This window comes from Phoenix dactylifera, unplaced genomic scaffold, assembly GCF_009389715.1.
Source record: "Phoenix dactylifera cultivar Barhee BC4 unplaced genomic scaffold, palm_55x_up_171113_PBpolish2nd_filt_p 000311F, whole genome shotgun sequence".
Classification (NCBI taxonomy): domain Eukaryota; kingdom Viridiplantae; phylum Streptophyta; class Magnoliopsida; order Arecales; family Arecaceae; genus Phoenix; species Phoenix dactylifera.
This window is the reverse complement of record NW_024067782.1, coordinates 592,220-603,864: the sequence shown is the minus strand read 5'-3', so window position 1 is coordinate 603,864 and position 11,645 is coordinate 592,220. Positions and strand designations below refer to the sequence as shown.

General features: G+C 39.5%; 1 protein-coding gene across 1 annotated transcript; it reads right to left on the bottom strand.

Annotated features, from left to right (window-relative positions):
- Positions 1-294: 294 nt before the first annotated feature.
- Positions 295-10,393, bottom strand: LOC120105572. The gene is made up of 5 exons (XM_039118154.1): positions 10,280-10,393; positions 2,651-3,168; positions 2,440-2,564; positions 2,131-2,276; positions 295-1,177 (listed from the first exon to the last, which is right to left on the bottom strand). The coding sequence occupies exons 1-5, from the start codon at positions 10,283-10,285 to the stop codon at positions 695-697; spliced, it is 1,278 nt and encodes a 425-aa protein (XP_038974082.1). The 5' UTR covers positions 10,286-10,393; the 3' UTR covers positions 295-694.
- Between the last annotated feature and the right edge of the window lie 1,252 nt (positions 10,394-11,645).

Sequence of the window (11,645 nt, the reverse complement as noted above, 5' to 3'; positions counted from 1 at the left end):
AGAAGAGAAGTCTCATTTGACCTGATGGCAATTCCATTAATGCGACAGCCCCTATGTGATTTCGAGTTCTTAAGGGGGACTATGAGCACTTATGCTACTGAAGTTTGAGCCAATAACAATCTGTTATACCCTTAGATGTTCTAAACTGCATGCTAATAACTCAAGTTATTGCTATATACATTGTTAATGGATCGTAGGTTGAATGCAATTATGATATACTGCTCAAAAAATACCGGCGTGCAGACTAATATAAAGGTTCAGGTAGAGAAGGAATTGTAATGTAAAGCCAAAATATGCACCATTATTTTAAAAAGTTGAGTATTAAAATATATGCAGCCCGCATCAAAGATACAGCTATTATTCATGTTGTTCTTGGTAAATGATGCAAGGGCCCATGACATCATTAACTCCTTGCCATACTTGATCTAGATCTGTGTCAAACTGCACTTGGACCCAAGCAGAAGACAACAAACTGAACCAGTCTGCACTCAATATCATGTGAAGCTATACCAAACAGAGCTGCACTACTGCACACACCACATTACTGAAAGGATGAACTCTCTCTCTCTCTCTCTCTAAAGAAATAAAGAGGAAATAAAAAGGAAAAAGAGTCCTTAACCAAGAAACACACATAATCTCATCTGAAGTATATCCTGTTGATGTTGGGAACCTTGTGAATGTAGTCAAGGTTTCTTCAAGGTATGATTGCTTGCTTATACAGTAGGTCCTTCCCATCAGCAGGGGAATACTTAGAAGTCGGCCCCCTGCCATCATCTGCTGAGGCTAATACTTTCTCAGCATTCCAATACCAAGGTTGTAAATGGGGAGACAAGCATGACGAAGATGAAGGCAGAATCACCGAGCCCCAGTCTCTGTGTCCTGCTTTCACTTCCCTCACTCTCCTGCGCAGTAATAAGCCACTGACATCTTCCCTTCTTATCTCTGAAATGGTTCGTATTATAGCCATGCACAAGAGCAGCACTAGCACCGCATCCTCTTCTGGTGAAAACTCTACTGCAAACAACTTCCAGTTTAGAAGAGCTGTAGCTTTTCCATCTGGATGTTCCGAGGTAAATCGAACTAGTGTAAAGTACTGCGCTTCCTCCTCATCCTGCCTGTCTGATGGGCTAACCTCCTTTACCTGGTACTGTAGTTTTCTCCCTCTCAACAGCTTCGCCTGAATAAGAATTAGCATCATAATAGAAGCCATTCAGTGTTTCAAGGCAAAGTAGTAATGGCCCAAACAACCAAATAAAATGTTGGTAACCTTGAAACAAACTTTGTTCGGAGTAGGAATTTTACTAAATGGAGTGGAGTTAACTTAGAAAGCATAGATAAAAGGAATCACATGGTGACTAAATATAAGACCTGCGACCTTACTATTTCGGGCCAATATTAAGCACTTAAGTTTAATTTAAAAAAATGGTACCATGAGCCTAATTCAGAAAATAAAACCTCTCAATTTAGATACTCAATATCTTCCTTATGTTTTGACCTCTTTTTAAATGCAATAGTGTAAAAAAGCACGTGCAAGTTTTAGCTTCAACTGTAGCAGCTCTTAGCCTTAACATTTCTTAGACTTCACTAATTGAAGAAAAACTCCAGATTTTCTTCCACTTCTAAGGTTTTCTGCATTCTTACACAAACCTAACGCAAAGTTTATCCTAATTTGAGTAAATCATCCCCGAATCCTTATTTCAGCCAATCAATCTTCATATCTCAAAGGCAAGCCATGCTTTTGCAGTTCTGCTATCAGCATTTAACCCTATTCAAAGCTTTGTCATTTCGTGCGCAAAGTCAAATATAAACTGATTTTTTTTATTGTTTGAAGAATGTCCCCCCCCACCCCCTCAGCTCCTTACTTTTATCAAGACAGAGGAAAGTTGTGCCCAAGAAATAGATGCAAGATACATTCTAGCATTGAGACGGCGAAAATTTACAAAAAAAAGTGGATAATTTATAAATTAAAGAGGATATATGGCAACGAATTAAAAAATATCAAAGCCACCATTATCAGTGCATAAATTTTATAAATCGCCTTTCATTATAAACCTTTGGTATTAGCTTTTACTAAAATTATGCCGATGGAATAATGAAGTACATGGAGTACAAGAAGTATGTACGTAATACCGATTCAGTAGAATTTTCATTTTCAAGTTGAATTTCCAGTCTATCTTCCCATTGTATTGTCAGGACATCACCTGTTGATAGAGACCAAGTTGCCTTCTTCTCTAGTAGATTTTCTTTCTTAGGTGTTGCGGTGCCCACCACCTTCCCTACAATCACAGGAGAACATCCAAGCATCTCTTAATAATATAATGAAAAACTCAGAGCAGATAGCTTTTTATATCATTCGACTAAGAAATAAATTTAGCTTGCCATTATAAGCTTGCCTTTTCTAGCAATACATGATTCATATCTTATTAGGTCATGTCTTACCAGGTGCAGTGCCAACAGAACCGCCCACATATTTCCAGGGGCCTTCTCGTACTTCTGTGATTCGGTCCTCCCATTTTATTGCTGTTGGAGTTTCAGCTCCTCTTCTCCAAATCCCTCTGCCTACTCTACACAAATCCATCAAAACTCATTCAATAACTCGCCATATCTTCTAGTGACTTGCATGAATATCAAAAGGCAATAAAGTTTTTACCGTATTCGTATCACAAAACATTCCCTTCCAGCATGATCAAGAACTGTGCGAGATAACCATCGACCACCTTGTGGGCGATATCTATTCATCCGCAGTATCACATCTGAAATCATTGCACCACCATCATCTGTTACTCTATCTGGAACACACTTTAAGAAGTAAGGGGCCTGAATAGGGGGTGTGATTGATGTCATGGCTCTCACTTGCATCTCTATCTCTATTGTTAGAGTGAGAGTAGTTGCCCGCAGCAAGTCATTCCACAGGAAGACTAGAGATTTAAGCAACTTGCTATTTCTTAAGCAACTACTTCCATTTTGCCGTAGCTCCATTGCAATGCCTCTGGTGCCAAATTCACAGTAAAGATTCCATGTTCTCTGCCAAGTCTCAGACGATGATTCAGATACCGGCTGGTCTATCTTCATCTCTCTGTGACACCTGACAGTTCTCAACCGCAGAAATATCTTGTCCAAATTTTTAGCCTCTTTTTCCTCCCATTTTCCTTTGAGGAATACGCAGACCTGTAACCAGAAATTAATTCAACATCCAATGAAGCCTAATGGACTAAATTACCAGATTTCACAGACTACAGGTCTAAAATTAATATTTTTTTAATTACAGAAGAAAGGATGAGGGAGTTACAGAAAATGATGCTCATCTCTTTCTGAAAAGAATGACCAAAATATACTCTGATTCTCAATCAACTTAATCCCATTACAAAAAAACACGTGCCATTATGAGGTCCTCGGAAATGCATGATTCTTGAATGAACTAGACAAAGAAGAGTATATAGAAAATGATGGAAGAAAAGAAAGAGCATTATGAAGTCCAACTAAGGATTACATGAATCGACCATGAGCAAACAACGACCACTGGTTATTGATTAAGATTGACTTCTGCAGGTGTTGTTTCCATTACAGCAGTATGTGATAACTACAACTTCATCAAACTTGGAAACAAGCATTATTGACAACTTGCCTAAGAAGATACAGTATTACAGATGAAGATAATACATCACCTACATTCCACCTGAAATAAACATCAAAAGCCTACTAAAATAGTAATAAATAATCAAGTGAAAGAAGTAGCAATAGAAACTAAAATCATAAGAGTTGTGGGTGGCTCTATGACCAACATCACAACGACACATTAACAAATTAGCAAAAGGATCTTCAAGTTGGGTGCAAAGTACTTTTTTCTAATTTTTGAGCAAATGCATAAAGTAAGAATCTTTCAAGTGTGCAATGTTACTTTGATTTGTGCATCAAGGATCTTCGCATTAAGACAAAATATCATAGGATTGCCTTCAGAAGAATTCGATGCCAAGTTAATGAGGGATTCTAAATTCTATGGTCAAGTTTACACACACACAGAGACACATATTGTTGGTGCATGTGGTCCCTCCTCATGTGGGACCCACCTCATTTGAATTTTAAAAAAAAGGAGGAACTGCCGGCTTGGGCGAGTAAATTGCTAAAGAAACCATGGAGTGCAGGGCTCTACGGAAACAGAAGAGAAAAAAAAAGAAAAAATAGAGAAGAAGAAGAGGAAGAAAATGTGCTGCTTTCTCGGATGATCGGATGGTTGATTTTATTCGGATTTGGCTAAAATTTCAGTATGTTGTTCCCAGCATTAAGAGCTACAGATTGAACAGTTTCAATCGCTGAAAAGCCTTCTCTATTGATTATTTCAAGCATCAACACTTGGTGAGATCCATTCTCCATTTTGTTGTTTATTGTTGAAATCCATCGTATTGGTGATGAATGTTCTTGTTGTGGAAGTCCAGATTAAATCTTGTTAATGTTTGTGTAGCCTCTAGTTGAGCTAGAGATGATCTATTGGAATCTCATTATTCTAAATAGTGAAAGTTTTTGGCTAGACTAAGTCCCGTAGTTTTTTTCTTTCATATAGAAGGGTTTTACATGTTAAAAATTGTGTTGTCTCTTGTTTCTGGATTGCTTGATTATTTTGTTTGTTAATTGCTTGAGTAGATTGTAGAAATGGTTGTTGCTTGGCGAGTAATATCCTATTTCATTACACAAAGAAGGAAAAAGAATCTTGCAGCATCATTGTTTCTTGATTGCATTTTTTTCCAACAAAGTGGTGTCAGAGCAGGTTGCTAGTGGCTGAATTTTTCTTGTGTTGATTAAATGGAAGAGCATTTAGGTGACAGTATGGTCAAACTCACATATTCCAACTATTCAATTTGGAAGCCTCGAATGGAAGATTTACTATTTTGCAAAAAATTGTATAATCCTATTGAAGAAGATAGTGCCAAACCAAGTGACAAAACTCAGCAACGGAAACTCTTCTTCTTTATCGAATACCTAATTGATTGAGAGACGAACGAGATAGATTCTATTAAGCAGTGAAAAAAAATGAATAGAAAGACAATTGGATTAATCAGGCAGTCGACAGATGATAGTGTTTTTCATCAGATTGCTATGGAGACTAATGGCCATAGTTTATGGAAGAAATTAGAGAGTCTCTATGAGCGAAAAACTGCACAGAACAAAGCATTCATGATTAGAAACTTTGTGAATATGCAGTATAAGGAGGAAAGTTCAGTGGCCGAGCATTTGAGTAGATTTCAGAATGTGGTAAATCAGCTAAATACTATGAAAATTATGTTAGATAATGAGTTGCAAGCATTATTGTTGCTTAGCTCCTTGCCTGATAGTTGAAAAACTCTGGTTGCATCACTTAATAATTCAGCTCCTAATGGTGTCGTAACATTGGGAATGATAAAAGATGGTATGCTTAATGACGAGACCAGAAGAATAGAGCATAATGTGACTACATAGTCAGAGACATTAGTTACAGAAAGGCAGGGGAGGAGTAATACTAGAATCTTGCAAAATTCTAACAATCACGATAAGTCCAGAAAAATATCCAAATTTAGAAAAGAGATCAAATGTTTTTATTGTAGCAAGCTAGGGCACATGAAAAAAAAAAGAGTGCAGAAAATTTAAAAAAGAGCAATCAAGGGGAAGAAGTGAAGAAAAGAAGGAAGGAAATGATATAACAGCAGTTGCATGTAATGGTGATGTCGGTATTATTTGTGATAATGCTTGTATAAACCTTACATGCTAGGATTGTACTTGGGTTGTTGACTCAGATGCCTCTTTTCATGTTACTTCTCGACGAAACTTCTTCACATCCTACACTAGTGATTTTGTTAGTGTCAAGATGGAAAATGATAGAGTAACTAAGATTGTGGGCATGGCAGATGTTTGCTTGGAAACTGACATTAATGTCAACTATTGTTGAAAAATGTAAGACATGTTCTAGATATCCGTCTCCACTTGATCTCTACTGAAGTAATTGATGATGAAGGTTACCACAACCACTTCGATGAAGGAAAAAGGAAGCTTACCAAAGGTTATCTAGTGGTAGCAAAAGAAAATAAATCAAGCACACTTTACATGATACAAGCAAAATTGAGCAAGGGGGAGGTCAATGCAATTGAAGACTCCTCTATTAAATTATAGCATAAGCGGCTTGGACACATGAGTGAGAAGGGACTTAATATTCTGGCCAAAAGAAAATTCCTTTCTATAAAAAGTATGCCCCTAGAGACTTGTACTCATTGTTTAGCTGGCAAACAACATAGAGTTGCATTTCATAAATTCCCTCCATATAGAAGATCATGCGTTTTAGATTTAATTTACATTGATGTTTGAACTATGGATGTTAGAACTCTTGGTGATGTTTTATATTTTGTTACTTTTATTGATGATCATTCTAGAAATGTATGGGCTTTTGTTTTAAAATTTAAAAAACCAGATACTCGATGTATTCAATCATTTTTCATGCTAGTGTTGAAAGAGAAATAGGAAGACAACTGAAGTGTATTTGAGCAGATAATGGTGGTGAATACAGAGGTCTATTTAAGAAATATTATCGAGATCATAATATCAGGCTTGAGAAAACCATTTCTAAAACACCTCAATATAATAAAGTTGCTGAGAGAATGAACCGTACTATTTATAAAAAAATTCGGAGTATGCTCTCTCATACTAAATAGCCTAAATCCTTTTGGGGTGAAACAATAAGAACTGCAGTGGATTTAATCAACCTTTCTCCTTCAGCTTCTTTTAAAGATGATGTACTAGAAAGAGTGTGGATTGGAAAAAATGTGTCATATGATCACTTGAGAGTATTTGGCTGCATGACATTTATTCACATTTCTAAAGATGAGAGATCCAAGCTTGATGGCAAGTTTAAACAGTATATCTTCCTAGGTTATGCACATGAAGAGTTTGGTTAAGAAAGTTATCAGAAGCAGAGATGTGGTGTTTCTAGAAGACCAGACTATTAAAGATTTTGAAAAGGTTGAGAAGCCAAAGTCTGTTAATAGAAATTATGTTGATCTGGGTCCAGTACCTCCAGCCATGATGAATGATGGCAATAGAAAAGATATACACGAAGATGATGGTAACACAGTTGATTGGCCCACACCTGACAATGATGTGTCGGATGAGTATGTTGAGCAAGCCTCTCCATAACCACCAATTGAGCCTCAATTGAGAAGATCTCCTAGAGAGCACCGACTTTCTCAGAGATATTCTCCTGAGTATGTGATGATCACTAATGGGAGAGAACCAGAATGCTACAAAAAGGCTATAAATCATTAACAAAAGAGAAAGTGGTTAAAAGCTAGGCAAGAGGAGATAAAATACTTGCACGAGAACTTCACATTTGAGTTGATGGAACTCCCTAAGGGTAAGAGAGCACTCAAAAATAAGTGGGTGTTCAAGTTGAAGCCTGAAGAGGAGCTCACAACCAAGGTAAAAGGAATAGTTGGTTGTGAAAGGCTATAGATCACTGATGGGGGAGAACCAGAATGCTACAAAGAGGCTATAAATCATTAACAAAAGAGAGAGTGGTTAAAAACTATGCAAGAGCAGATAAAATACTTGCATGAGTACTGCACATTTGAGTTGATGGAACTCCCTAAAGGTAAGAGAGCACTCAAAAATAAGTGGGTGTTCAAGTTGAAGCCTGAAAAGGAGCTCACAGCCAAGGTACAAGGAACAATTGGATGTGAAAGGTTTTGGTCAGAAAAAGGATATTGACTTTGAAGAAATTTTCTCATCTGTAGTCAAGATGTCTTCAATTCGAGTTATTCTTGGTTTATCTACAAGCATGAATTTTAAAATTGAACAAAATTGCCTTCCTCCATAGTAACTTAGAGGAGGAAATTTATATGAAGCATCTAGAAAGGTTCATAATTAAAGGCTAAGAGCATCTCATGTGTAGATTAAAGAAGAGCACGTATGGGCTCAAAGAGACACCTCGACAGTGGTATAAAAAGTTTGATTCATTTATGATGGACCATAGGTATAGTAAAACCACTTTTGATCATTGTATGTTTATTAATAGATTCACTTATGAAGATTTTATTATTCTCTTGCTTTATGTAGATGATATGTTGATTGTTGGCCATGGTGCCTAGAAAATTGAAAGCTTGAAAAAAAAGTTAAGGCAAATTCTTTGCCATGAAAGACTTCGAGACGGCTAAACAAATTTTTGACATGAGAATTACGCGACATGAAGAATGGAAAGATTTGGTTATCCCAAGAGAGATATATCGAAAAAATATTAGAAAAGGTTCAACATGAGCAAGTCCAAACCTATTTGCTCTCCACTTGCAGATCACTTTAAGTTAAGTTCCAAACAATGTCCTACAAGTCAGAAAGATAAAGAAGAAATGAAGAAGATTCCTTATGCATCCGCAGTTGGTAGTTTGATGTACACCATGGTTTGTATAAGGATGGATATTGCTCATGCAGTTGGTGTTGTAAGTCGATTTCTTTCTAACCCTGGATCGGGCAGCTGTCAAATGGATTCTCAGGTATTTCAGAAACACTTCTAGAGTCTGTTTATGTTTTGGTAATGGTTCTAATGTTCTGTTTATGTTTTGGTAATGGTAAACCTGTGTTGGATGCGTATATAGATGTAGATACGGTTGGTGATATACATTTTAGAAAATCCACATCAGGATACTGGATAACTTTTTCAGGAGTAGTGTCATGGCAATCTAAGTTACAAAACTATGTTGCTTTGTTCACTATAGAGGCCAAGTATATTGCAGTTACAGAAGCTTGTAAAGAACTTTTGTAGATAAAAAATTTTCTATTGGGCCTATAACAAGAGAAATACAGGCTTTATTGTGACAGCCGAAGTGTCATCTATCTCCCAAAGAATCCAACATTTCATTCGAGATTCAAGCATATTGATGTGAGATTTCATTAGGCTCATGATGCTTTAGAGATGAAGTTACTGTGTCTTGAAAAAATCCATACCGATGATAATGGATTGGATATAATGACTAAAACTTTGTCCATGAAAAAAATTATTGCTTGTAGAAAGACAGCAGGCTTGGTGGAACCCCCACATGAGTCGGAAGGGGAGATTTGTTGGTGTGGTCCCTCCTCATGTGGGACCCATCTCATATGAATTAAAAAAAAGAATAAGAAGGAACCGCCGGCTTGGGTGAGTAAATTGCTAAAGAAACTGTGGAGTGCGGGGCTCTACAAAAACAGAAGAGAAAGAAAAAGAAAAAACTTAGAAGAAGAGGAAGAAAAGGTGCTACATTGTCGAATGATAGGATGGTTGATTTTATCCAAATTTGGCTGAAATTTTAATATGTTGTTTCTGGCATTGAGAGCTACAGATTGAACGGTTTGGATCATTGAAAAGTCTTCTCTATTGATTATGTCAAGCATCAATACTTGGTAAGAACCATTATCTATTTTGTTGTTTATTATTGAAATCCGTCTTATTGGTGATGAATGTTATTATTGTGGAAATCAAGATTAAATCTTGTTGATGTTTGTGCAGCCTCTAGTTGAACTAGAGAGGATTTATTATAATCCCATTATTCTAAATAGTGAAAGTTTTTCGCCGGACTATATTCCATAGTTTTTTTCCTTCACATAGAAGGGCTTTTGTTTTTGGAGTGCTTAATTATTTTACCTGTTAATTGCTTAAGTAGATTGTAGAGATGATTGTTGTTTGGTGAGTGATAACCTATTTAATTACATAAAGAGAAAAAAAAAGTTTGCGGCATCATTGTTTCTTAATTGTATTTTTTCTCAACATATATACATATACACATATATAGAGACAGAGACACAGACATAGACATATATACATATATAGATATACATAGATAGATATACATACATAGACATACATACATATATATGTATACATATAATCGGCATCTATAGACTACAATACACAGGTAAAAGCAGGATTCCAAATTCTCTGATAAGTATATACATATATTTCTGATCGAGAGAATATTAAGGAAACAAACATAAATTACAAATTCATCAAGACGAAGCGGTCTTTTTTAGAGTTCATCTTTCATACTGCTAGCAATGGGCCGGCTTTGGGCCTAGCAAACTAAAATCTATATAAAACCAACAACAGGCCCAACCAAAGTTTAGCATGAAAAGACAAACTGTTTCCCACTTCAACAAATATACATCATCCCCACCCACAAAGCCAATAACTTTGCTGGGAAACGAAAGGGGCCCCCTCCTAAATAGGACCACAAATCAAAGGAATAAACCGAAACGAGGAACGGGAAACTAGTTTGGGAAACGTATGCAACTTTACCTCCATGAGGCACCTCGGGTGCAAGCACTTGTACCTCCGGTTAACGTCGGCCTCCGCCGCCTCCCAGTTGAGGAACACCCGCGACGGCGACGCTGCCGGATCGATCCCCGCCCCCCGCCCTCTCGTACGGCTCGTCGAACGCCTCTTCCCACACCCTCCTTGTCGCCTCCGCCTCCTCCGCCGCCGTCGCCTCCCCGAACGACACCACTCGCCGCCCCAAATCCCCCATCCCCTCCGTGTCCCTCGCGTAACTCCCCGGAAAGCTCTGCCCCATACGGTAAATCCCATTGATCGGTTCAAAGACCCAAAATTTATGTCAAATCTCGCGTAGAAGTCGAAACTTTAAGCGGAATCACCTGGTGGGTGAGCCACATGAGGAGGATATCCGAGGTGGGCACCATCCGGAGCCCCTTTTCTTCTTCGATTCGCCGCGAGATGTGGAGGAAGTTGAGGTACCTCCGCCTCGCGAAGACGAGGTGGACGGTCTCGGACACGAAGGGGTCGGAGAAGTGGGAGTAAAGAGACCCGTACCTCGCCACCGCCGCGAAGAGATCGCCGCCGCCGCTTGCTCCGCTCTCATCGTCTTCGGCGATCTCGGGGTCGAACGGCTCGGACGGGTACCGGAGGCCCCAGATCTCCCGGCACCGGCCGGAGGCGTAATCCTCGTTCTCCTCGTCGAATATCGCCGGCCGATCAATCAGCTCCCCAAATCTCGAGACGCAGTACTCGCGGTAGCTCGCCTGAGGCAAAGATCTCCGGTGCCAGAGTTGGGATATTTACGAGGCATACGAGGGCAAATCGCATCATTCGAGGCTTACCGGAAGGAGGCAGTGGCAGTGCCAGACCCAGTGGACGTCCGCCGGCGGAAGGAGCATCGGGGCGGCGTACGGCGCTGCCGCCTTGGAGAGCTCGGCGATGAGCGGCATCCAGAGCTCCTCATACCTGTAACAAAAGCGAAACCCAATCTCAGGCCTCGATCAGGTGGTCCAGAGGAGGAAACGTATTTGATCGGAGAGGGACCGGACCGTCGGATGGATCGGGCTATGATGGTGGGGTTGTCGAGGAGAGGAGAGCCGGCGAAGGAGCGGAGGAAGGAGAGGTGCCAACGACCGGCGGTGACCAGATCCAGCGAGAGGCGGGGGTTCCCGCGGCGGCCCGAGGTGCTCCCGCCGCTGCTCTCGTAGTTACTCCGGGTCGCGAGCGAATCGGAGGAGGGAGAGACCGGCGTGATATTCGTACCCGACATTTGCCAACATTCACGCGCCGACACCGGAGCCGCGCATTAATGAAGTGGGCTCCGGCGGGAGCATGGGGTTGTTATATTAGCAGCAGAGAGAGAGAAGGGAAAGGCGGTGGTTTCGTATGT

What these genes read in the sequence shown, in the direction of transcription:
- LOC120105572 (XM_039118154.1), bottom strand. An exon ending in TTCTGTTGGCACTGCACCTG is followed by an intron (nt 2,277 to 2,439) that starts GTAAGACATGAC and finishes CTGTGATTGTAG; the next exon opens with GGAAGGTGGTGGGCACCGCA. An exon ending in ATGAAAATTCTACTGAATCG is followed by an intron (nt 1,178 to 2,130) that starts GTATTACGTACA and finishes ATTCTTATTCAG; the next exon opens with GCGAAGCTGTTGAGAGGGAG.